General features: G+C 43.8%; 1 protein-coding gene across 3 annotated transcripts in view; it reads right to left on the bottom strand.

Annotated features, from left to right (window-relative positions):
- The window catches only part of RARB (retinoic acid receptor beta), a 347507-nt gene that overhangs the window by 120174 nt on the left and 201673 nt on the right, over window positions 1–25660 (bottom strand). For all 3 annotated transcript variants that reach the window (XM_008153628.3, XM_054729434.1, XM_008153638.3), the window contains exon 2: window positions 233–381. In XM_008153628.3, the coding sequence (XP_008151850.1) occupies window positions 233–381 (149 nt within the window). The remainder of the gene's footprint in view (window positions 1–232; window positions 382–25660) is intronic.

The raw sequence follows: 25660 nt of genomic DNA on the forward strand, positions 1-25660 counted from the left end.
TTGTAAGGGCCCGAGAACACGTGGCCCCCATCCGTCATCTGCAGAAGTTTCTGAATTTTTAACGAATGAGATATAAGTAAGGAATGAGACCATTAAAGGCCGCCGAGGCCATCGTGCTGATGGAAGGTGATGTTACAGATGTCAAAGCAGCCCATTTCTGGAGCTGGGAGGTCACCGCCACGGAGCACGTGGAGAATGAGAGCGCGCCAGGCACAGGGCCCCGGGAACTCACCTTGCAGCCCTCGCACGCGCTGACCCCATAGTGGTACCCCGACGATTTGTCCTGGCAGACGAAGCAGGGTTTGTACACGCGAGGGGGAGGAAGTGGAGACGGTGGGCTCGGGACGAGTTCCTCAGAGCTGGTGCTCTGGGTTTCAATCGCTGCAATGGAGATGGGGTGGGGGGGAGAAAGAGAGAAAATGGATTTCAGTTCATTTCTGTTTCACCAGTGAATTCATAGGCCTCTGCCCCAAATTCAGCACCAACACTCGCAAACAAAGGCCCACGAAACCAGTGGTCCCTGTAGGCACAGCATTGGGATACTGACACTGATGGGGTGCTCAACAGTTTACAGAGTAACCCCGTATGTCTCTCTCTCCCATTGCAAGAGAGACAATTTTATCACCATTTCACCCTGAAGAGAAACAGTCAGAGGCGTGCAGTGACTTGTCCAAGATCAAAAGGGCAGTGGTAGAGCCAAAACAGAGTCAGATCGTGTACTGTAAACCCAGGCTCTTTCTACCCTTCCCTTTCCCCTAGCTTCTCATTGAGATAGAGTCTCAGCAATAAGTCGTTGGAGCCTGTTGTTCACTTAACCAAAAGCAAATTTCCTGAGGACAAATGAAGAAAATGCCCCAAGTTGCCATTCTTCAAGCACATGGGGAGGGCCTCTGGCATGCAGCCATAACCGATCTTCGTTAATAATAATATTGGCAAGACCTTCGCTACTCAAAGAGGGCTCCCTGGACCCACAGCATCCGCATCACTTCAGAACTTAGTAGATAACATAGTATCAGGCCCCAGCTCAAATCTATGGAATCAGAATCTGCATTTTAACAAAACCCCCAGGAGAGCGAATGTACAACTAGTGTTTGAGGACCCCTGCTTTGCACTAATGATGGCACAGAGTCATGTTGATCTTTAGTCCAGATTTAAAAAGACGGAATTCCCCCATTTCATTGTTTAACCACCCAAATTCCATGGGAAATAGAAATTCGTAGAACTTAAGTATTCTGCAATACCTACTCCACATATTTTATGTACAAATAAAGCCCAGCCCTAGTCCTATCATAGGCAAAAATGCTCATAAAGTCTGATGGATATAGGAAAAGTAGTAAAGTGATCAATAAATGTTCTAGAATCTTCTAATCTCCAAATCACTTAACAGACGATTTCTCAGAGAATAAAAATTCAAGTTGTTTCACTGTCCCTAGTCTCCCAGAGTAGACATTCTGCTGCCTGAATTGTCCTATAGCCAAACTTTCAGCAAGTTGAGTCAACTCATCCACTAGACACACTTAATCAAACCTCATCTCACAATCCTGCTGCCACACCAGGCTACGAATTCACCTCAACTACTGCAATAACCTCTTCACTGTATCTACTCCTCTATGCCGGAGTCCATTCTTCAAACAAGCAGTAAGATAACTGTTCAAAAAGTTAAAATCAATCCCTCTCACTTACCTGTCTAAAGCTCTTTGATAATGACCAATTAGGTCAAAGCCCAACTCCTTGTTATGTCCTATGAAGCTCTCCATGATATGGCCATTAGCAGTATCAATGATTCTCCTAACTTATTAACCTCTAAACATTTGGCTTCTGTTCTACCTCTTGAATAGGACAAGCTCTTATACAGACTTAAGGCAAATGAATATTTGCTACATGGAAATTCTCAAACTTTCACGTCTCTAGTGTCTTCCCACCTCTTAGATCTTAGAGCAAATGTCACCTTCTCAGAGAAGACGTCTCTGAGTAAAATGCCCTACCCCATTCCTCACCCCAAGCCATTATTTATTTTAATTTCTATAAAATTCTCTAACTTTAGAAAGTTTGTGTGCACATTTATATTATACCTCTGCCACACCCTCCAGGATGGGTTTCATGAGGCCAAAGCACTTATCTATATTGTTTGCAACTGTATTACAGGCCTAGAAGAGGTCCTGACACATAATAGGTAAATAATCAATAAATATTCGTTGAATTAATAATTCCTTTTCTTTACAAACACTAAGTGCTCCTCTAAGTCATGAAATTATAACACTGGAAATCAAATAGCTTTCATATGCTCATTTGCTTACTTAAAAAATTAAGTATCCCTTTAGAATAGAATCAATTGTTATTTTAGAATTTTTATCATTCAAAAGAATCTTGGAATGAATTCATTAGATTAGCATGGGTCTAGTAGATAACCCTATTAGAGTCTTCAGTGGTTAGAACAGAGGTATCTGGAATGAAGAAAGCCCCTACTCTGCACAGCTTGGCACAATTATATCAAATGTTCTACAGATGGGTTGGCATATGAGATGTCCCTAAAGCTTATCAGATCACTTATTAGGCTGTAAATGCAAAAGCATTCCTCATACTTATCAGCTTCACTGAAAGCAAATGAGTAATAATGACATCAAGAAGAAAAGAGTACTTGTTAAAAGCACAAAATAATATATCACTCTTTGTTCAAATAAACAAAAAAAGTAACAACAAAAACACACACACAAGTTCATCCACAAGTTTTTCACTCAGAGAGAAACCCTGTATCATCTTGGCATACCCCTTCCTGGCCATTTTTCTATACATACAAGTGCTTTGGGTTTGTTTGTTTACTAAAATGGAATTGTACTATCGATTCTATTTGGGACTTAGTCTGCTTAACTTTTTCTGTCAGAAGTTTATTTCCTTGTCAAAAAATATTTCCCCCCCAAAACATTCCATTAGGATGAATATCTTTGCAGCTAATCTCAGCACATCTCTATTTCCTTAGGAGAAATTCTCAGAAGTGGAATTATTCACTCAAAAGTGGTGGTTACTTAACAATTCCCTTGTTAGTTTTCAATTCATGTTGATAAATTGACTTCTAGAAAGGCTGTGTCAGTTAACACTCCTGAAATCGATAACTGAATCTTCCCTGGATGCTTCCCAGTGCTTCTGGATGGAAGGGTTCTCCTTGTGTGCCTTCACTTCTGTCCAAGCCCTTCCCCAACGCCGACAGAGCCATGTGGCCACCACTACGACCAATCCTGCACTGTGTTCTCTACGGAAGCAGTGTGTGTGTTTGTGGTGGAGGGGGCGGGGGGGCGGTGTTTCAATGTCCTACTCACTCATGTAGAACAGCTAATCTAGCTTGACGAGGGAAGTTGTAAATAGAATTGTTAGGGCTGGATTCAGCTGTCAGAGCTATGCCCTGAATTTCAAAAGTGGGTGGTAATTTCCATAAATATGCCACTTCAAATACATGTACTCAAGGGAGTCCAGCATTTCACCCTCCCAAAGAGAGGAGACAGAACTGCGGGCCACTTAATACCCAAGAAACTTGGGACAAAGTACACAAAAAAAGAGGGAGGCCTCAAAAAATCCCAAAACGTTTCACAAAGGTTGGGAAAAGACTTTTTCTAAGGATGAGAGCCATGTATAATAAATGAATGAATCTAGAAGGCTTTTCCTGAATAGCTGCCATGAATGGAAATGTGCTATTGTAAGCCATCAACTGTGAAGGCTCTGGACTTTGATGAAGGCTGGGGTGATTTCACCTGCGCCGCTATGAACTTTCCCATATCTGCACAATGGATGGTCACCTCCTCAATGGTTTATGTTTGCTGAGTGACTATAACATGCCAAGCACTGTGTTACATGCCATGGACAGTGCGTGGTATAATCCCTTAGCCTTGACAAGTTTGGCCTAATAGAGAGTAAATGAACGACTCAAATATAACAGTAGTTCCCAGACTTGGCTATATATCAGAACTATCGGGGGAGTTTTCAACCATCCTGAGGCACAGATTTCATTCAGACCTGTTATGCCAGAATGTCTGGGAGTAGAAACCAAGCATGAGCGTGCTTTTTTTTTTTTTTTTTAAACAAAATATTCCCAGGTGAATCCAAATTGCAGCAGTTTGGGAACTACTGGTATTATAATAACAAAGAAAGTTTCAAGGATAGTCAGCCCAGGAGAAATCAAGGGAGGCTTCCCAGAGGAGAATGACCAGGCTGTGTTTTGACAGATAAATTGGTTTCTTTCTATTGTGGGTTGAATTTGAATCGTATGAATGCCATAAAGGAACCCCACACAAACATCAACAGAAAAGGCATATATATGACAAGAAATAATCATGTTCAGAATTTCCCACTTGTAGTAAAGAAGTAAATATTCTTGTGCCTTCATATACTCAAATATCACCCTCAAAATTGGTAGTCTATAGCTCTTTATTTCCTGCATGTGGCCTATAACATTGAGAATAATGAAAGAAAGAAAGAAAGAAAGGAAAGGAAAGGAAAGGAAAGGAAAGGAAAGGAAAGAAAAAAAAAAGAAAAAGGAAAAAGAAAAAGGAAAAAGGAAAAAGAAAAAGAAAAAGGAAAGGAAAGGAAAGGAAAGGAAAGGAAAGGAAAGAAAGAAAGGAAGGAAGAAGAGAGAGAAAGAGGGAGGGAGGGAGGAAGGGTCACAGTGGTTTAATCAGACTGCTAAAGCTAGTCTTAAACTCTCCATGGCAAGTTCTAGAATTATAGATTACAGCCAGGATATGGCATCTATATAAAAGTAGATTCCTACAAGTGCTGGCGAGGATGTAGAGAAAAGGGAACCCTAGTACACTGCTGGTGGGAATGCAGACTGGTGCAGCCATTATGAAAAACAATATGGAGTTTCCTCAAAAAATTAAATATGGAACTGCCATTTGACCCAGTGATCCCACTTCTAGGAATATATCCTAAGAAACCCAAAGCACCAATCAGAAAGAATGTATGCACCCCTATGTTCATAGCAGCGCAATTTACAATAGCTAAGATCTGGAAACAGCTCAAGTACCTGGATAAACAGCTGTGGTACATTTATACCATGGAATACTATGTAGCAGTGAAAAAGAAGAATCTCTTACCCTTTGAGACAGCTTGGAGGGACCAGGAGAGTATCATGCTAAGTGAAATAAGTCAGTCAGAGAAAGACAAGTATCATATGATCTCACTCATATGTGCAATCTAAGTAACAAAATAAACTGATGAATGGAGTGGATCCAGAGACATGGAAGCATGAAACACAGTGGGGAACCTCAGAGAGAAGGCAGGGGAGGGTGGGTGGGGGTGTAGGGGGGAGTGGAAGGTAATCAATCAGAGACCTTGTGTGCGTAGATGCATAACCCATGGACAGAGACAACAGGGCGCTGAAGGCCTGAGGTGGGGGGTGGGGCAGGAGGGGGATAGAGGGATTAAGAGGGGAAAAAGGGGGACATATATAATACTTTCAACAATAAAGAATAATTAAAAATAAAAAAATAAAAGCAGATTCCTACTTTAATGCAACCTCTGGCCTTTTGATAATATAGCAAAATACTTTGGCAGAGTTTCTGAGTGCTCCTCTTCCCCTGTTGTCCCCCTCACCCCCACCCCACCACTAAGACAGTGGGAAACAAGGGGGGCAGACAGCCTAATGGCTCCCCTTTCACTAGTCACTTCGGTATTTAAGGTAGCTACAGAGTGCTTGGCCATTGATCTGCTCACTGTCATCCTGCTTAAATCAATAATCTATTAGTCCCTTTAAATTAGAGTTAGATTCATCAAATGCCCTTGAGAGGCCTCAAACATTTTGTTCCTTATTCCAGGCAAGCGCCGCCATCAGTCTATGGAATGATAAAATTTTTGCTGGAAAACTCTGCAGGCTCAGCAGACAGTGTGCCCTGTATTAGCTCATTCAGCGATCTCAGGCAGGCCAAAAACGCAGTTTTTAGACTTCCCAGGGGGGGAGAAAGAGGCTTTGTGTCATTCAACCAGACAACTGCACGCCAGCCGTCCTGATGTGATTTCAGTTTGGGGAAGCAGCCTTTGGAGGAATCGCTCGGATCTGCTTTTGGCCTCCTGCTTGTTATTTATTTCCTTGCTTCCTCATTGTCTTCTTCAGTGCTCTTCGATGATGGCATCCCAGACCAGCAGCAGCCTCCGAAGGGGCATCTCAGCGGCTCACCAGATGGGCTGCCTTGCTTCGTCAGGGAATGGCCAAGACAGAGAACTTCTGCTTGGCTCCGGGGGTCCCTCCCTGCCCAGAGCAGAGTCAGCACGGCTGCACGCGTGTGAAAGGAGAGAGTAAGCTGCCCAAAGCTGCATGGGCAGACACGAGCTTCCAGCCCTGATTTCAGACCGCTCCATCCCTGCAACACAGAGATGGCTACAACTAAGGAAAACGAAGCTAGGATCACTTTCCCCGTGTAAACATTCATTACAGGTCTCGTTTGCCTCTAATCCAGAGGTGGGGAACATCTGGCCTGCAGGCCATATAAGACCCCCGAAATCATTTGGTCTGGCCCTGCCAAGGCATTAGGGGTGAGTTCATTAAATGTTTGACCACATATAGCAGGCTCATTTTTAAGTTGATAATTTTGTATGGGCCACGGATGATGTTATAAATATCCAAATGGCCCTTAGCAGAAAAAAGGTTCCCCACCCCTGCATTAGTGCTTCTCAAAATGTGGCCCATCCAGACCAGCAGCCAGCAACAGAATTCTGGGGAAGGTGGGGTGGGCAGGCATTTGCTTAAATTAGTTCTTTTCATTCTATCTATGGTAAAGGACCATTTCTTATCCTTCTACCCCAAATCCATCAAGGATTCATAAAAGTCAACAAAAACAAATCCCTAGGAAGAAATCTATGTAAATACAATGGATCTTTGGAAAAAAGGAATTATGAAAAAAGATGACCACAACACAACCTCCAACTGAGAACACAGGTTAGTAGACGGCAGATTTCTCTGTCCAATTGCTGTACAAGTTTCTAAACACTTGCTCTCGGTGTCTCCACCTGTTGGGGACTGGCCAGGGGCAGGTTAGGGGAGGACGCAGCCGCAGATGGCATTTTGAGAAGCACTGCTCCGAAGGACTTCGAACTCAGAGGGTGTTTGCAGGCAAAACAAAAACAAAGCAGAATCTCCACCGACTGACATGGTGCAAAGTAGAAGGCCAGCATTCCCAGGGACGCAGCTTTCTTAAACACCGCCTCAATTCCGGAGGTTAATTCGTTCCCAAAATTCAAAAGAAAAACAAAATGTAATGCTGTTGTCTGTTAAGAGGACTTGGCACTTACAAACTTAACTCACCTGAGAAAACAGTCTAAATGTCCTTGTTGTTACAACACACCTGAGTGTCATTTAAACACACAGAAAGCCTCCAACAATAGCTCCCTTCACAATTCCTAACATGCTTGGCATTTTTTCTAAAGGTTAGATTAAGTAGCAGATACCATTTTTAAGAGAGCTCAGTATACAATTTTTTTTTTTCCCCCCTTTGTGAGAACTAATTTACTGCTGGCTAAACCACGTTGACAGATTTCAGGATTTAATGTTGGGCCTGATTAGAGGCAGGCTTCTTGCCTTATGAAAACACTGCCTTTTTGCTAGAACCTTCCATGATTAAGACAGTATTATAATGCACTCTCTGGGCAGCTGAGCCTTAAAAGAAGGAAAGAAAAAAAAAAAAAGAGTTGTAAAGCAAAAGGCATTTCCTGCAAGACCCCCAGGGAATGTGAGCCCAGCGCTCCAGACCCGATGGGAGGGAGTCATTTCAGCTAATTAAGAGAGAATAGCAAAGTGTTGCATTTGGTCAAAACATTCAGTTGGGCTTCATTTTTGTTGGCACCAAAGAGAGCCGGTCTGGATATTTTCCCCTCTTTTTCTGTGGATTCACTGCAGGATTGCAAGGCCCACAGCTCACATACATTAGGGAGAAAGTCAAAGGAAACGCCAAAGTTCAACTAAAGTACAAGTAATTAGAACCAGATTTTCCTGTGTGCGCATGCGTGTGTGTGTGTGTGTGTGTGTGTGTGTGTGTGTGTGTGTGTTTTTATTAAAATATAATTTACATGCCTCCAAACGTTAGAGTGGGGGCAAAAGAACTCCATATACTGTCGCTCATTTAACTTTCCTGTCGCCTCTTGGTGAGGGGGGGGGGGGTCTGCTTTTAATCAACTTTCAGGGGAAGTGGTTTGGTTCCACACACGCATGGAAGTTTTGCAAATCTGTGAATCGCGTTCTGAAATTAGGTAATTGCCAAACAAGAAAAGCTCTCCTTTAAAATGGTCTCGCCGCACACCGCTGCTGCTGGCTTTGTTATTATTAAGCAGCTCCAAGATTAGTCCAGGGTTTGGGGCAGGCTAGGGAAGGAGGGGGTGTTGGAAGAAGGAAAACATCATTGTGGGGCTTTGGCAGCCCTGACTCAGTAACCTGCCCATGACCCTGAGGAGTGTGTGTTTGCCCGGGTCACCCGGGATCCTGGCGGAGGGAGGGCTGGAGCTGGGTTATGCGAATCCCTGCTATTCTGACCACACATGCAACAGGTGCGGGACACAGGCAGGGGCCAAACGCAGGGCCGGGGGAGGGAGACTTTGGTTTTTGGCTCCTTAAAGAAAGCCTTCTTGGGCAAAATACAGTCCAGGGCGGGCGGCAATACCATCACCGGGCGATTGGGCCAAAGCAGGTTCTCACCTTCACCCAGAAATGCCTGTCAATCACAATAGGCATCGTAAGAAAATCCTCACTCAATTCCTAGGAACACGAGCAACACTGGAGACACCCTGACGTGTGAAAAGGTCTTGTGACTGCCCTCACCTCCCCAGCATCCCAAGCATTGTGCTGAGTCAATTTGGCATGGGAACTCAGTCGGCTTCCCTGCGCTCAGGTCCTTACGAAATGCCCCACCTTGTTAAGTACTTAATGTATTAAGATCTTCAAGCTGGGTGTGTGTGTATGCTCACCAGAAACCAGAAGCCTTCGTTCTCTCCCACGGAATTTTGGCAGTGGATCTGAGTTGGCAGGGGGTTCAAAGTTGCACCGGAAGAGCCTGAACTAATAGGATCTGCTATTTACTGAGCCCTTACCGTGTGCCTGGGGCTGTGCTCAGTGCTTAATCGGCCTTCACTCATTTACTCCTCCCAAAACCACGGGGAGGGGAGGGACCAGGAACTCTGCCCCTTAGAATTAGGAAATTTAAAAAGATAGCACCCCTCTCGGCCTTTATAGAAGAGATTTAAATGGCTTCCTATGCAGTATACAACTCTTTTTAAAAATATATATATATTTTATTGCTCTTTTACAGAGAGGAAGGGAGAGGGATAGAGAGTTAGAAACATCGATCAGCTGCCTCCTGCACACCTCCTACTGGGGATGTGCCCACAACCAAGGTACATGCCCTTGACCGGAATCGAACCTGGGACCTTTCAGTCCGCAGGCCGATGCTCTATCCACTGAGCCAAACCAGTTAGGGCCAGTATACAACTCTTATTTCACAAAACCCCACATTTTCACTTCTCATTTTCCAGCTCCCTCATTTATTTCCTCTGCTAGAAACATCAATGGGTATGGTCTTATTTACCCAAATTTGAGAACTGCAGAATTGCGTCCCTTCCTTTCTTTTAATTCACGGTTATAATTGTCCAGACATGGTTGTTGTGAACAAGATAGTTTGGGCCTTTAAAAGAGAGAGAGGGAGGCCCAGTGTCCACTAATCACTGTACTGGAGCTACACCTGCCTGGGCTCCGGGCCAGCAGCAGCAATTATTTCTGGGACTGACTTTTACCGTGGGAAGTGCTTGTCATATTTTCATAAGGGACCGTGACACATTCAGCACCTACATTTCATTTTTATAATGTGCTTTCTCGCTTCAAGGAATATAGTCGAAAATTATCTCATAGGTTGTTTTGGGTGACGTTTTTAACATACGAGGCTTTATATCACTATTTTCTAGGGCACGCTAAGATAGCTTTGACAGGATTCAAATAAATTCTCCCTTAAAATCACTTAACAGGCAGCCCCGTCTAAGTACTTATTAATGATCTGAACTGAGAGGCATCAGACATGGAACTGTATTAACTGAACAAATGCCGGAACGGGCCTCGGGAGTCGTGTGTGCATGAAGCTAATTGCACCGCAGGATTAACCTCCCCCTGAAGAGTTTATCTCAACACCAAACGACTCAGCTCCATATTCCACTTCTAATCAGGGTTCCCATCATTTCTAAAAAAAAGCAATTATTGCACTAATAAATGGCATTCTATTATCTGTTCAAATTTCCTGTGCCCAAAGCAGATTAAGATAGGAGCATTAAAATGTATAAGGTCTCAGATACACATTTCTTGGCTTCTGTACTGTAAATACGTGGGTTTTTTTTTTCCAACCACGTTGGTGGCAGCCTCACAGGAAAGCAATGGGGAGAGGCTTTTTGAGATACTTAAGGAAGAGGACAATGAAGTGATGCTTTGTCCCATGGGAATCCTGGCCACTCTTCTGCGGTCTGAGAAAGTTCAAGTGAAATTACACCAGAATTTAGCCAAACCCCTCTTAACAAAACAATGCTCTGCTCACTCGGTTATGTTTGCCGCAAAGGATCTTTTCTGTTTTGTTTTTTATAGGTATACACTCATATTAGTGGCCTCAAAATAACTCTGAGACCAATTTAATCCTCATTGTGTGGATTCTCTTGGTTCCAAAAAAGAACTAAAACACCATGAAGCTGCAGAAAATGGTGTGTAGGGAAGTGATGGGAAGGGCACAGGTTTTGCTGCCAGATGAACTGAATTTGAATCCGTCCTCTGTTACTTTTCTTTACATCTCTGAGCCCCATCGGGAGTCCTGAGTGTATGAAGCCCCAGTGTCTCCTTCCAGAAAATGCAGACACTCCTAAAATTCCTGTTGGTGAGCTGGTGACAGGCAGGCGGTATTTGCAACTTGCCCAGCACACACAGTAAGTGCTTAATAAGTGATAGACAACCCTGACTCCCCCTCTCCCATGCCCTTCCCCCACACACATTTCCCTTGTACTTCCTTAATCTAGGGTGGCTGTTCTTTTTTTTTTTTTATATATATGTATTTTTATTGACTTCAGAGAGAAAGGGAGAGGGGGAGATAGAAACATCAATGATGAGAAAGAATCATTAATCAGCTGCCTCCTGCCCACCCCACACTGGGAATCGAGCCCGCACCCCGGGCATATGTCCTGACTGGGAATCGAACCGTGACCTCCTGGTTCATAGGCTGATGCTCAACCACTGAGCCACACCAGCCAGCTGGGCTAGGGTGGCCATTCTTAACCAATACAGATTCTGTCCCCCAAGAGACATTATGCAGTATCTAGGGAAATTTTGGCTGTCATAATTGGGGGCCTCCACTGGCTTTTAGTGGTTACAGGCCAGGGATGTTACTAGATATCCCACAAGGCACAGGAGAGCTCCCTCCATCCCCAATAACAACAACAACAATGAATTATCAGGCCCAGATGATAAACAGTGCTGAGGTTGAAAAGCCCTGATATAGGGTAAGGATGCTTCTTGTGGGGAGACTTTAGGCAAAGGAGTGGGACAGCAAGTGAAATAATTTCCTGTAGCACCAGAGAAGTGGAAACTGCACTGAAGCGCCCTGGCCAATTGGCTCAGTTGGTTAGAGGACCATCCCATGCACCAAGGGTTTCCAGGTTCGATTCTCAGTCACGGCATATGCCTTGGTTGCAGGTTCAATCCATTGTCTGGGGTGTATGGGAGGCAACGGATTGATGTTTCTCTCTCACATTAATGTTTCTCTTTCACATGATGTTTCTCTCTCTCTCTCTCTCTCTCTCTCTCTCTCTCTCTCTCTCTCTCCCTTCTCTCTTAAATCAATGAATATATGCTTGGGTGAGGATAAAAAAAAAGACAGAATGCATACGCTCAGCTCCTAACTCTGCCTCTAAGCAGTCACCTCTCCTACCTGAGCCTCAGCTTCCTAATCTGAAAAGCAAAGATGACAAGTCTGCATACCACACTGCAAGGTTTACACTTTGTAAACTACAAAACTATAAAACCACATAAAAATGATAGATAACACTTCATTATTAGAGTATTTGAAAGGCAGGTATCCTAACCTAATATTATTACCTTAGAAGATGACAGAAATATCTTTGGAGTCTAGTCTAATAATAACTTAGAGTATTAATAGCTAACAGTTCTGGAGCATAGGCTAGCCACCACCACCACTCTGCTCTGAGCATTTTACACGTATTAATTCATTTGACCCTCATAATGATCCTATGAGATGCCTCCTCTTAGTAGTTCTTTTTTACAAGGAAGAACTGGAGACACAAGGCGGTTAGGTAACTTGCTGAAGGCCACACAGAGCAGAGAATTGAAGGCAAATGGTCTTGGGTTCAAGAGAATGGGTGTGACCAGGTGTTGGGAGAAGACAACAACATTCTCTCTTATGACTACACTAGAGGCCCAGTGCACAAAAATTGTGCACTTGGCAGCGGGGTCCCTCAGCCCGGCCTGCGCCCTCTCACAGTCTGGGAGCCCTCGGGGGATGTCCGACTGACGGCTTAGGCCCGCTCCCCATCAGTTGGACATCCTTAGTGCTGCCTCGGAGGTGGGAGAGGCTCCCGCCACCACCGCTGCGCTCGCCAGCCGTGAGCCTGGCTTCTGGCTGAGCAGCGCTCCCCTTGTGGGAGTGCACTGACCACTAGGAAGCAGCTCCTATGTTGAGCATCTGCCCCCAGTGGTCAGTGCGCATCATAGTGACCGGTGGCTCGGCCATTCGGTCAATTTGCATATTAGCCTTTTATTATATAGGATAGAACTTTTCTGGCAAGAGGTTGGCAAAATCTCTGGCAGCAAATTTGAGAATATACAGTCTAAGTCAAAGACACACAGTTACTTCAAGATAAAGACCAAAAGTTAACCTGGAAAACTAAAAATGAAGCTAAGGGGACATAAATAAAGCCTTTTTCTTTCTTTCTTTCCAGTCAGAGTAATAAAATAGGAAATTCCCCCAGAAGCCAACACTAGAATTAGAAGTCAATCTCTCCTCTCTCCCTCTCTCTCTCTCTCTCTCCCTCTCTCTCTCTCTCTCTCTCTCTCCCACACACACACACATCTTCCCTGCTAAGAAACCAACCCCCAGCAGGCAGAATGGCAGCAGCTAAGACCAAGGTTCCAAGGCCTTTGGCAGTGGTCCAAGGGCGTGTGACTACACACTGTGAGGAGCAGCAACTCAGGCCAAATGTGGTCAGCAGTACTGCCGGCTGCTCCAGGCTCTGCTAAGGGGTGGGGGGCTCTGGACCAACCCCCCTCCCCCCTGCCCCTAAGCATATTTGGCACGAAAATGAAACCAGCATGGAGAATTGTTGCTGCCTGCAGATTTGGAATCCCCGAAAGAGGAGCTGAATTACTCTCTTCCCTGAGGTCCAGGTGTGTAGGAGGAGTGACTACAGCAGAAAGGTAGTAAATAAATATACCTACCAAACCTTCTAGTTGACTAATATGAAGATTTTGTTAGTGCTAGAGTTGAGCAGAACAGATCAGTTCAAAAGTATACACTTGGGGATATTTTTAAAGGTTCTTAAGTTTCTATATGGAATTGTTCAGATTAGAGGAACACTATAAGATTGATTTTTTTCTTTCATAACAGTGGTTTTTCAATATTTCTTGATGTGAGAAGGTGAGAATCTCTAAGTGCTTTACTTTTAGTTCTTATGAAAGAAATTGCTAAGGAAAACTTGAAAATATCAAAGAAATTTTCACCAATCTCCCAGCTATGAGCAGGCCACAAGGCTTAAGTCTTTTGGGATATTGGTTCCTTCAGGGAACTTTCCTTCTTTCTGCAAATTGAGGCATGTAGTTGGAAGTGTGAACTCTGGAGCCAGCCTGCCTGGGTTCAATCTTAACTCTTCTGCTTACTAGCTGTGTGACTTCGGGCAAGTTACTTAACCTCTCTGAGCCTCAATTTCCCCTTATATAAAATGATAGTATATCCCTCCTTAGATCATTGTAAGCATTAAACAATAATGCGCTGTAAAGCACTTGACACATGCCTGTCACGTAGCAGTATTAGACAGTTATCATCTTTACTGTATCAAGGGTCATTATTATGTTGATGAATCTCAATATAGTCACCTTCCCATCTTTCTCCTGCCCATCAATCTCATATCTTGATTTCCTAACCTTCACTTCCATTTCCCTATCAAAATAGTAGTCCCTCCTGTACATGCTAATATGAATAAAGCAAGTTGAGTCATCTTTGCCTCATTATACTCTCAACTGTCTCTTCCCAGCCTCTCGGGCATTAATGTAAAGTATTGCAACGACCACCTCCTCTTGGTTTTCTTAATTCATCCCCACCCCACATGCCTAGAAGCCTCGGAAAGAGCTTCTTTAAACAACTCCTTACCATAGAAATTTGTCATTGGAGAGCCTTCCATAGTTGCTGTAAACCCCAAGTGGCAGACCTTTGGATGGACTGAATGGAAGGCTGGGCAGCACGGGGCAGTGACTACCAGCTGACAACATCCAGCTGCTGACAAATATTTATCGAGCACCTGGCAGGTCCAGAGACTGCGCTACATGCTGGGTTAGAGGGACGTTAGAAGACACTGTTCTTGGCCCACGCAAATGGACAACTAAAAATACCAGATGGTAAAATCGGCCCCAACCTGGAAGAAGGTCTGAAGGGTGCCCAAGGCTGCCCTGACCTGGCACGTTACTTGCACTCACGGAGGCTTCAGCTGTCTCGCCTTTAAACACCCGGTGCTTAAAAGAGTGCTTGGGACATAGCGTGAGCACAATAAATGTGGTTTGAAAAAAACGAAGGAGTGAAAAGAATGAAATCTGCGTAGGAATCCTTCTATGCGGTATCAAAGGAAGGATGACAGTTGCAGCCAATTCAGCGGCATCTGCCAACAGCGCATGTTATATGGTGGTGGGTGACTTGAGGTGTGTGTTTTCACTCACATTACCCTACTTGCTCCCTCGCGATAAAGGTGGGAAGAAGAGCTATCACGATCAGTTTTTAAATCTCCGTTATCGCAGGAGGAAACTGAAGCTTAGAGCAGGTACATGACTTGGCCAAGGTCACACAGTTAGGAAATGGCTTGATCCAAAACTGGCTTCCTGGATCCACACACAAGATTATTGTGGAAAAGAAACAAAGCAAACATTTATAGTCTCTTAAAACATTAATCCACACACAAGATTATTGTGAACAAGAAATAAAGCACTCTTAAAACATTAAAAAATGAATAGGATTATTAAAACATTAAAAAATGAATAGTCCTATTCATTTTTTAATGTTTTAAGACAAGGTTGGCAAACTTTTTCAGTAAAAGGCCAGATAGTAAGTACTTTAGGCTTTGTAAGCCCTATAGTTGGTCTCTGTCACAGCCACTGACTCAGGTCTGCCATTGTCAGAGGAAAGTGATTATAGACAAGATGCAAACGAACAAGTGTGGCATGCTTGAATAAAAAGTTATTTATAAAAACAGGCTACAAGGCTAGATTTGGCTCAGTTTTCGGACCCCTGCTTTAAGATAAAGGATTTGTTTATTTATTGATTGATTTAGAGAGAGAGAGAGAGAGAGAGAGAGAGAGAGAGAGAGAGAAGAGAGAGAAACATTTATTTGTTATTCCACCCATTTATACTTTCATTAGTTGATTCTTCTTTGTGCCCTGGGGATTGAACCTGAAACCTAGAGTATCTGGATAATACTCTAACCAACTGAGCTACTCAGCCAGGGCTAAGATATTAAAACGTTTTCTTCATATAGTAACTGCACATGTTACTATAAAATCCATGCTTTTCTTTGCTTCCAGAGTAAAGGCAGAGCATGATAGCCATATGTCAGAGATGTGGGAAATATTTTAAGGATGTTAACGCTATAGTGTACATAATATTTATGTACACCATAAATGTGTAAGATCTGCACCTTCCCTTCAAAACTAACCTCATGCATGCATTTTTATTAGTTAGGGAGGTCAATATGTCTATCACAAGTTCATTTTAAAATTCCTCCCTACATATTCTGTCTGTTGAGATTATTTATCACACCTTGTTCCCTGGCCTAAAGCCAGGCAGAATATGGGGGTTTTAATACCTTTAATCCATTACATGGATTTTTTAGAGCTCCATAAGACAAAATAAAATGCGCTCTCATGGTCATACATGCAATAAACCTGATATGCCACTTAATATTTCACATCCCATTCTATATTTCAGCTGTGATGGTTTCCAGCTTTCAACGTGCAAAATGGCACTATTTCAGCCATCTTTTTGCTCCAACCTTTGTTGTTGTTTGGTTAGAGAACGCCTGAGAATTCATAAACAATAAATCTCACCATGACTTTGAGGGCTGATTATTATTGCTCCCCAATATTCTGAGGAAGCACTGACATATGCCACCCAGTTGGCCATCTGAATTGGTCATGCTTATTTTTATTAGGCCATGCTACCTTGTTCTGAGTGCATTATTAGCGTGGTAGCTGGTCTCTGAAGACGGCCTGCTCAATGAGCCACACTTCTAGGGATCCACATCATTTACCTTTGAATCTGAGCTGCTACTGTGATTTCCTTTTGATCAATAGAATGCGGAGAGGGTAATGGTGTGTTACACATGAGGCTAGATCATGAGGAGCCTTACAGCTTCCATCTGGGATTCTTTGCAGTGCTTATTCTGGGGGAAGCCATGTAAAGAGCCCAGGGACCACCATGCTGTAAGGAAGCCCACATCCCAAGAGGAGGCCGTAGGGAGACAGAGCTGCTCAGGCAGCCTCCAGCTGTTCCATCGGTCTCAGCTGAGGAACTACACACATGAAAGGAGAAGCCATGCTGCACATCCGGCCTAGTCAAGCTCTCAGAGGAGCCCACCCCCAGCACCAGCTCTCTGCAGCCATTTGAAAGACCCCCAAGTGAGACGGAACCTTGCAAGTTTTAAGCCACTAAGTACTGGGCGGGTCTGCTGTGTAGCAATAGATAACTGAAGCTAGTTCTACAGTTAACTGAAGATTATTTATTGCGGAGCCATGAAGAACTTGTGGTCATGGCCCACCTCAACTCTTCCAGAATCTAGTAGATAGTCATTTGGCATCATATGCACTGATAGTCATTTGGCATCATATGCACTGTGCAAGCTTTACATGCATTCCTGCCAGTTACAAGAGCAATGGAATAATTCCATCTAAAAATAAAAAATTAAGACATTCTGGATTTTTTTTTTAAAAATGTATCATTGCTTGGCTATGAATTCAAAGACGGTAATGATTAGGATATCATGGAATAAGGCTCTTAAAAAATTAAAATATCAACTGTAATCCAATGGTCTCTTTTTCTCAAATTGCTTATAAAACTCATTCATATCCACCTGAGCCCACATGTGAGCACCACCTGCCCATCACCGGCACACACCCTCTTTGATTTTGAGATGCAGCTGTCTCCTTATGGGGTTGTTGTTCTTTATTAGTTCCTCCAGGGGACAGATTGAATCAGCCTCCCCACACTGGACATTGCAATTCAAAATGATAGCAAAAGACCTGCAGGTAATGAGCCATAATACTCACTTGATACCCACTAAGGAGGGTTTAGATCACTTGCTCTCTGCTACCTTTCGGGAAACATCTGTTTCATATGAGCCAGTTAAAAGTGCATACATCTGTAAATAATAAGCCTGTGTGTGCACATAATTTAATGAATCAGGACATAAAAAGGAATTGAACAGTAGGGGCAAAGCAATTAGAGTAACTGCCCATTTTGTTAAAAAAAAAAATGTATTGTTTCCAGCTTTCGCTTGGAAACCCTTTTATTCTTCTGTGGGTTCTGAGACTCCCAGCCTTCCTCACCCACCCTCCCCACAAAGAAAACAGGAGTGGACGTTGCATAGTTGGCCGAGGGAAGGAAACCCACATTATGCAAAGCTGGGTGGGGAGCTTCCAACTCACTTTCTCCTCCTCGAGAGATCTGAAATGGGTACCCGAATGCCTCCGTGCCCGGGAACTCGCCTCCATCAAGTGGAGAAAGCACAGCGCTTCCTCTCAGGCTGCTGTGAGCTTTAGATGACATAAGCCATCCTGCGCCCTTGGCAGGTAATACGCATTTCATATTAGTTACGATGGTGATGATCATTTCATGATGATCATTTCATGAGAAAATCGATCACCATTTGCAATCAGCTAGGGGGAAAAACACAAAATAAAGTTCCTTTCGCCCTGGCCTGTGTGGCTCGGTTGGTTGGGCATCGTCCTGTGCATGGAAGGGTTGCTGGTTAGATACCTGGTCAGGGCCCAGGCCCAGGTTACAGGAGGCAGCCAATCAATGCTCTCGCTCTCCAATGGATGTTTTTCTCTCTCCCTCTTCCTTCCTCTCTCTCTGAAAATCAGTGAAAAAAATATATATTTGTAAAGTTCCTCTCGATTTGGTCCTATTTCTATTTACTTGCTTCCCACTATTTCTAGGGATGTGGAGAAAAAAGAGGTGCGGTGGGGAGGAGCAGCAGCAATGTCTTGGTTAATGGGACGTACCATTAGAAAATCTATACCTAAGCCATCAAAGTAAGTGCCAGAAGCTCAGGGAAATGCCCCATTCTTCTATTTTCAGGCCTGTTTTCCAGCTAGTACACTTACGAGGGCTTGCCACAACAGCCAACTCGAACCTCCCAAGTTTGGACAGCCCCTCAAGTTTGCTTCAGGTATTTCGAGTAATCCCGAAACACACAGATAAATAGAAGCAGACGCCACTTGTGATGTTCTGAACGTCAAGTCTGTTGTCACTGAACTACTCTCAGCATCTTTCTTGAACACCTGTTATGTGCCAGGCTCTGGGTGACAAAGCAAAGCACATAGGTATTAGCAGGAGAAGGCACTTGTGGGAGACAGAGCCTGGGACCTCCTAGAACACAACAGGGAGGCTTCCATAGAGCATGGCTTGTTTTGTCCGCCGTCACGACGTTTAAGCTGAAAGTAGCTGAAAAATGTTGGAAGATACTCTGTCGATTTGAAAAACCAAACGCAGGACTAGAAATGTGTATGCCACCTCGGTATGACTGCTACAAAGAATACAATTAAGTCCAGCCCACCGGGATTCGGTGAAAATCCTGGTTTAGCTCCGCAAAAGAAGTGTTAGCAAAATAAGGGCTAAGTGTGTGCCAGGCCCCAGGAAAAACAGTTCCACCCAGAAGGAAAGCAAGTTAAACAATGACTGAAATCACCGCCCCGCAGTTTTCTGTTTACATTCTCCTACAGTCTGTTTGCCAGCTACATAAAGCGATCATTAGAGCTCCGCAACAGCAATAGGGAAGAAGAATAAAGGCTAATGAGAGAGGGAAGTAAAGAGAGTGAGCAAATATTTAAAAAATATTAATAGCTGGCGTATATGGAGCTGCATTGTTCCATACAGTAGCCACTAGCCACATGTGGCTCCTGAAAGCGAAGAAAATTAAAAATGAAGTAAAATGAAAGATTTGGTTCCTCAGCTATATTAGCCGCATCTCAAGTGCTCAGTCACCACAGGTGGCAACTACCCTACTGGCCAACGCAGAATTATAGATCATTTCCATCACTGTAGAAAGTTCGATTGGACGGTGCTGAGATCTAGCATAGTAAGTAGGGGTTTGCTTGAACATGTCCGTGACTAAGCCATCGTTAACGGAGTACTGACCAGGTAGGTACAAGTACTCTACTAGCCTGGGAGAAGCAGAAGTAAAGGACACACTGTGTGAACTCAAAGACTTCCCAGGGTTAGTAAGGGAACCCAACCAATAAAACAAAGCCACACACACACACACACACACACACACACACACACTCCATCCCCATCATTTTCTCTCTTTTCTGCATTGCCCCCAAACCAGAACATTCGATGGTCCTTTCTTGGTATTACTAGGGCATAAAAATTGGTTCAGGGAGTCTTCACTCAGCTGACAGATGACAGAGGCAAACAGCGGAAGCTGATGACCCCTCGGTGAATCACTGCACGTGGAGGGTGGAGATACCTTCCTGGGACTTAACCCAGCTCCACAACGGTGTGACGTCACGTCACTCACCTTCTCTGAGCCTCAGCTTCCTCTTCTGTAAAATGGGGATAATCATACTTTCCTCGCAGGATTTGTTTGTGAAGATTAACGGATGACAATGTATGTGCAATCACTAGAGTAGAATGTTGTTAAATATTTAACCAGACCAAAAAAAAAACCCCAAGCTAACAAAAATCCCACAGAAGTCCTTCAATTCAGTCTCTCCTGTCAGAAGATAGTAAGTTCTTTGTTATGGGGCACAGATGCGATGATTGTTATTATGGACTCAAGATGGCAGCACATTCTTCCTCCCTCCCCCATTGAGAGGTAGACTCATTCAATCTGGCCCAGCCCTGTGGCTGCTTAGCAACAGAATATGGTGAAAGGGACTCCGTGCCAGCTCTGGATCCAGCCTTTCAGAGGATGGGAGCTTCTGCTTCCTCCCTCTGGGAGTGCTCCCTCTCAGACTGTGGGTGCCCTGCGGAGAGAAGCAAGGCCTATGCAGCTACTGCCCAGCCCCAGCGGAGCTGACTGCCCACAACATCACTGCCAGCCCTGGGAGCGGCCGTCTGGGCCTTCCCGCCCAGGTTAGCCCTGGATGATGCAGCCTCAGCTGACATCGCGTGGAACAGAAGATCTGCCCAGCTGAGCCCAGTCCATCCCCAGGATCCTGAGACAATGGAGTGTTAGGCCGCTAAGCTTTGGGGACGTGTGTGACTCAGCAAAATGCCACAGAAACCATCATAAAGACATACGTGATTGTTTTAACACCTAATCTGATCAGACCCAACCCCACAAGAACATTACTTAACAAACACGCCACAGACATTTACGGGAGAGTCTTCAAGAAGCACGTTTGGAAGGTAGGCACTTGATTCTGTTGCTCAGAATACATTTAAAACGCTGCTCTGTAAACTACATTTAGAAATTACCTGGGAGGCCTGCACACAGGAAGACGTCAAGCCTGCTCCCTGTGACAAAAATGTGTCACCCTCTTGATCCCTCCCCTTATGCACCAGCTGTGGTTCTCTGGTTTTTAATTTTTATCAAAACGAAACTCAGGTCCAAAGTTCTGAGGAGATTCTAGTGTTTGTGTCAGAAGGGGGCTGTCTTACAGGGACTTGCGTGCCCAAGGGTGTCCCATACATTGTGAGTCCAGAGAGAGCAGCGACAGCGTCAGATTCATCCTGGCGTCCCCCACAGAACATACCGGGGAGCCTGGAGCATGGCAGGCACCCAAAGCCCTTTGTTGAATGGAGCGCTGCGCGATCTAATCCATCAGTGAGTAATAAAAACGTACTGTGCCCCTGACAGCATCCTTGGGCAATGTGTATTGTGACAACTTCGAAGGTGACAACGCTCACTTGTAAAAGTCAATCTATTTGTACTAAATCTGGGGGCTTAGCACTGAATCAGGACCACAGGGTTATCCTATCCACTCTGTGACAAACGGGAAGGACTGTCGCCTACATTATGAGCCACAGAGAGAGGCACCATTTCACTGAGGAAAAGGGATACCAGCTACAAAGAAGACTGTTGACTATTCACCAAGACACATAAGCCACAGGTGTCACGGAATCAGAGCAGAAGGTCCGCTCAGTGACGTCCGTACGTGTGTTTTCAGGACAAGCATGGGACCCTCATTTACATGATCTCTAATCTTTCCACCAATCCTGCAAGGTAGACATTATTATTCCCATTTCCTAGCTGTAGACATCGATCCTGTGTTGAGTCGGACTCTTTCCATGATCTCAGACCAGTGGTCGGCAAACTGCGGCTCGCGAGCCACATGCGGCTCTTTGGCCCCTTGAGTTTTTAGCAGAGGCCAGCTTAGGAGTACCCTAATTAAGTTAATAACAATGTACCTACCTATATAGTTTAAGTTTAAAAAATTTGGCTCTCAAAAGAAATTTCAATCGTTGCACTGTTGATATTTGGCTCTGTTGACTAATGAGTTTGCCGACCACCGTCTCAGACCATCAGGCAGTGAGGGGGCTACAGGTGGGGAGATGCAGGGGAGGGTGATGTATGTGAGTGGGAGTGCAGGGGAGAAGCAGTAAAACTCCCAGAGAGTGACAACTTTTCACAGGGCAAGAGAATCATTGGCCCTTCTCTAGAGAGCTCCCGGGAGACAGGTGACAGGGTAGCCTCTGTAAGGGTATTTGCAACTTCTGCCCACTGGAAGCCCAACGAGGGTTTCTGGAAACTCTCGCCCAATGAGCAGAGAGATGCCTTTTCATCAGCATCTTCCAACTTCCTCCGCGAAGCCAAGGCTGGACTTCCTATCTCGACTTCCTATTGTTTCCTCTGATAAGCAGGGCCCCAGTGAACAATTAAAGCTCTCAATAAATAATCTCCAAGCACATTCATTTGATTGACTGTTATTTGATACAGCAGTTAGTTTCAATGGGGCAGTTAATATTGATCACATAAAGTACTCCACACAAACATGAAAGTGTTCCAGAACTCCATGGATTATTACCCTTTATCTGCCAGTCATCTGGGTTACGTGTAATGGTCACGGAATTTAAAATCAATAATAACAATTAGTGTTCTGTACACCAAAAGGGATGAATCATGGGAAATGGGTTTTCATATAAAATCAAAGGGAAAGCGGGCCTGTGCTTGGAGAATGGCTCTCTGCATTTCCAGGACGCATTTGGCAAAGTGCTTTCAGGCAAGTCTCCCAACCAAGAGCAGCAAGAGAGAAAGAAAGGGACTTGGGAGGAGATGAGGCCATAAAAATGCATGTGAAACCCTTGACGGTCTTAATCCTAAAAGATGAGGTGAGAAAGATAAAAGTGATCAAAATAAGTGCGAACAAACGTAGTGAAATGAATGGGACTGGCAATTTACTTCCACTGAGATTCGGTTCTATTACCTTTCTCAGCTTCCAATTCATGGTGATTTTTTTTTTTTTATAATAAAAAGGGCAACAACAGTATTTTAACTCCTGGGCCCCACCACTGTAATGTCTGCATAATTAAAATGCAAAGCAACAGAGAAATGTTTCATCATTAAACTGTAACCAGCGCACTATGTGAAATCATCCATCTCAAAGACTTGTTTTTCATCAATTATTTGTTATTTATCTGATGTAAATATAAGGAGGACTAATTAAAATGTATGCCTTTTTATACAGCTTCTTGTCATTAAAGCCAATGAAAGCATTCTGAGGCCCATAATGAAATAATTATGTTTGCCTTTAAGAATTCTCTTCAATAACACATGGCAGTACGGAGTTAAATTAAAACATCAGGAACTAAATTTCGCTTGCCTCCATTTCCATTTTAGTTAATTATACCCCCAAGCTTTCCAATAGACCAGACCCTAAAAAATCTTTTGAAGCTGAAATGACCTTCAGATCATCAGCCTTTTCATAATTATGGACTTTGATGACCAGACAAAGGTACTGTAGCCCTGAAAGTTTCAATATTTGTGAGAAGAGGGATTAATTCTATGCCGTCTTCATTTGCTCTGCAAATTAGAGAAAAACTGTAATAAATGTGATCACTATCTCTTCCCAGTTAATTGATGCACTGTTCTTATCTACCACAGTATTTTGAATTCAGCTATGTGTTTTTTTCTGACTTGGTAAAACATTCAGTAAGTAACTGATAAAAACAACAACAACAACAACAACAAACATTTCACTAAATCTGAATCAAATTAGGAGACTAACTACTATTCAATACTAAAACTAAAAAAAGAGAGCAATCTTTTAAGAAAGGAGTCAACTGAGGAGAACCTATGAACTTGAAAAAAAATAATAGGACACTTTCATTTGAATTTCTTCTCCAAACTTCCAATGGGATATACTTGCAAAAAAAAAAATCTGAGTTTGAGCGAAAAGGAAGAGGGAAAGAGGGGAGGGGAATTTGCTGGGTGGTTTCTGGGCTGGTGGCTAATGCACTGGCTTGAACAATGCTGTCATATGATGCGGATGGGGGTGGGGACCTGGTACTTAGAAAAGTAAATAGGAGTCCCAGGGATTAACTCTCTGACAATGTGAATTCCCTCCCATTTTGCTCTGTAGGGAGACTTGGCATGATTCATGGGGGATACTATTTGGTGACTGCTGGACAGACCGTGTCACGAGGCACCAGAGGGGAACGGTTGACAGCCAGCGAACAAATACCTATGATATGACAACTGCTATTATAATCTTAAGTCTGTTTGTATTAAAATCACTCCTTGCCCCCTCCCCCCCACCCAAGTTCTTCTATGTTCTGTTTAGAGCAATCTCGTTTTTGGGAATGAGAGACCCCGTCACCCACGATCACCCCTGTTAAAATGAGCTTTCTTCTCCCCATCAGAGCTGGTTCCCTTCAGCAGCCGCTGCGGGAGGCCTGGAGGCCTCTGGGACCCCCGTGCCCTGACCAGAGGAAATGCTTGGCCAGGCTCAGTCATGTCCCTGACGTCAGTTCCTGTTATCCTCGCCTTATCATGCTTTGGACCAAGGGTCTTATCTTACTGAATGGCCCCCTTTCAGCTCCCCACCCTGTAAGGCCAGAGAAAAATCAAGTCAGCAGTTCCACTGCCTGTTTGAATTCCCATCTAAGAAGCTCTGAAGGCTCAGGATAAATAACATAATAACTGCAGACTCATCCTCTACTGCTTCCTAGGTACAGAGAGCTTTAGCAACTTAAAAAATTTTTTTTTCATTTGAAAGGATTTAGGGGGATGGGATGGGACAGGAATCATGCTTCTTGATGATGAAGTAAAGAAGCTGGTTAGGAAGAGGAGATTTCAGGGCAGCGTATTGACTGATGAGGTTGTGTTATTAGACCTTACAGACGGGGCAGGTTATCTCATCTCCTATTTAACAAGAGGTACTTAGGCCAAGACACTTACAGACAGACTACTGATAAATCTGAAACCCGAGTTAACTCTGCGCTCCTCTCTCCATCACCCCCAATTCCAACTTTTTAAGACGAAGCTGGAGAAGAACTGATACAGATTGGTTCATAGTAATGCAATTTAATAATTCTACCCCTTCCCTGACTACACACACACACACACACACACACACACTCACACACACGCACACACATGTGCTGGAGTCAGAACCATGATCACAATGCTTAAATGCATTTTGCAAGGGATGTCTTCTATTCACACAAAAGGAATTGCCACAAAAGGAATGCACGTTCCCAAGAATGACCCTGAAGCACGAGGAGATCTTCAGGAATAATGGAAAAATTAAGCTGTGAACACTCTGGTTACACTGACCATAGAATCCAAACAAAGACTTTCTGTGCCACTCCTGGGTTCAAGGGGCAGCCTAGGAAATGTCCCAATATCGAAATAGCTGGCATATTTCAATGATTTATGTGGGAATTGTGACCGTATATTTGAAGGTGGGTTATTCTAGAGAATCGGAGATATATGATTGCCATAACTGCCCTATAATTTGAAAGGCAAGATTCCACATTAATATCTCTTGGAAAGGATTTTAGCCAAGATTTTTTCTGATTAACCTTCATCAAAACTCCCATTTCCGAAATGGCCTATTTAATTGATAGTTAACTGGATTTATATTAGAACATTTAAAGTATAAAAATGTCATTTAAGGATAAATTTATTGGCAGTTACATGTAACTCAAACTCTATAGAAGATTCTTCATAAGAGGTTCTAAAATGAACACTGCACGTATAGTTTTTAATAAGTCCTGTGCGA

This window comes from Eptesicus fuscus, chromosome 18 (genome assembly GCF_027574615.1).
Source record: "Eptesicus fuscus isolate TK198812 chromosome 18, DD_ASM_mEF_20220401, whole genome shotgun sequence".
Lineage (NCBI taxonomy): Eukaryota > Metazoa > Chordata > Mammalia > Chiroptera > Vespertilionidae > Eptesicus > Eptesicus fuscus.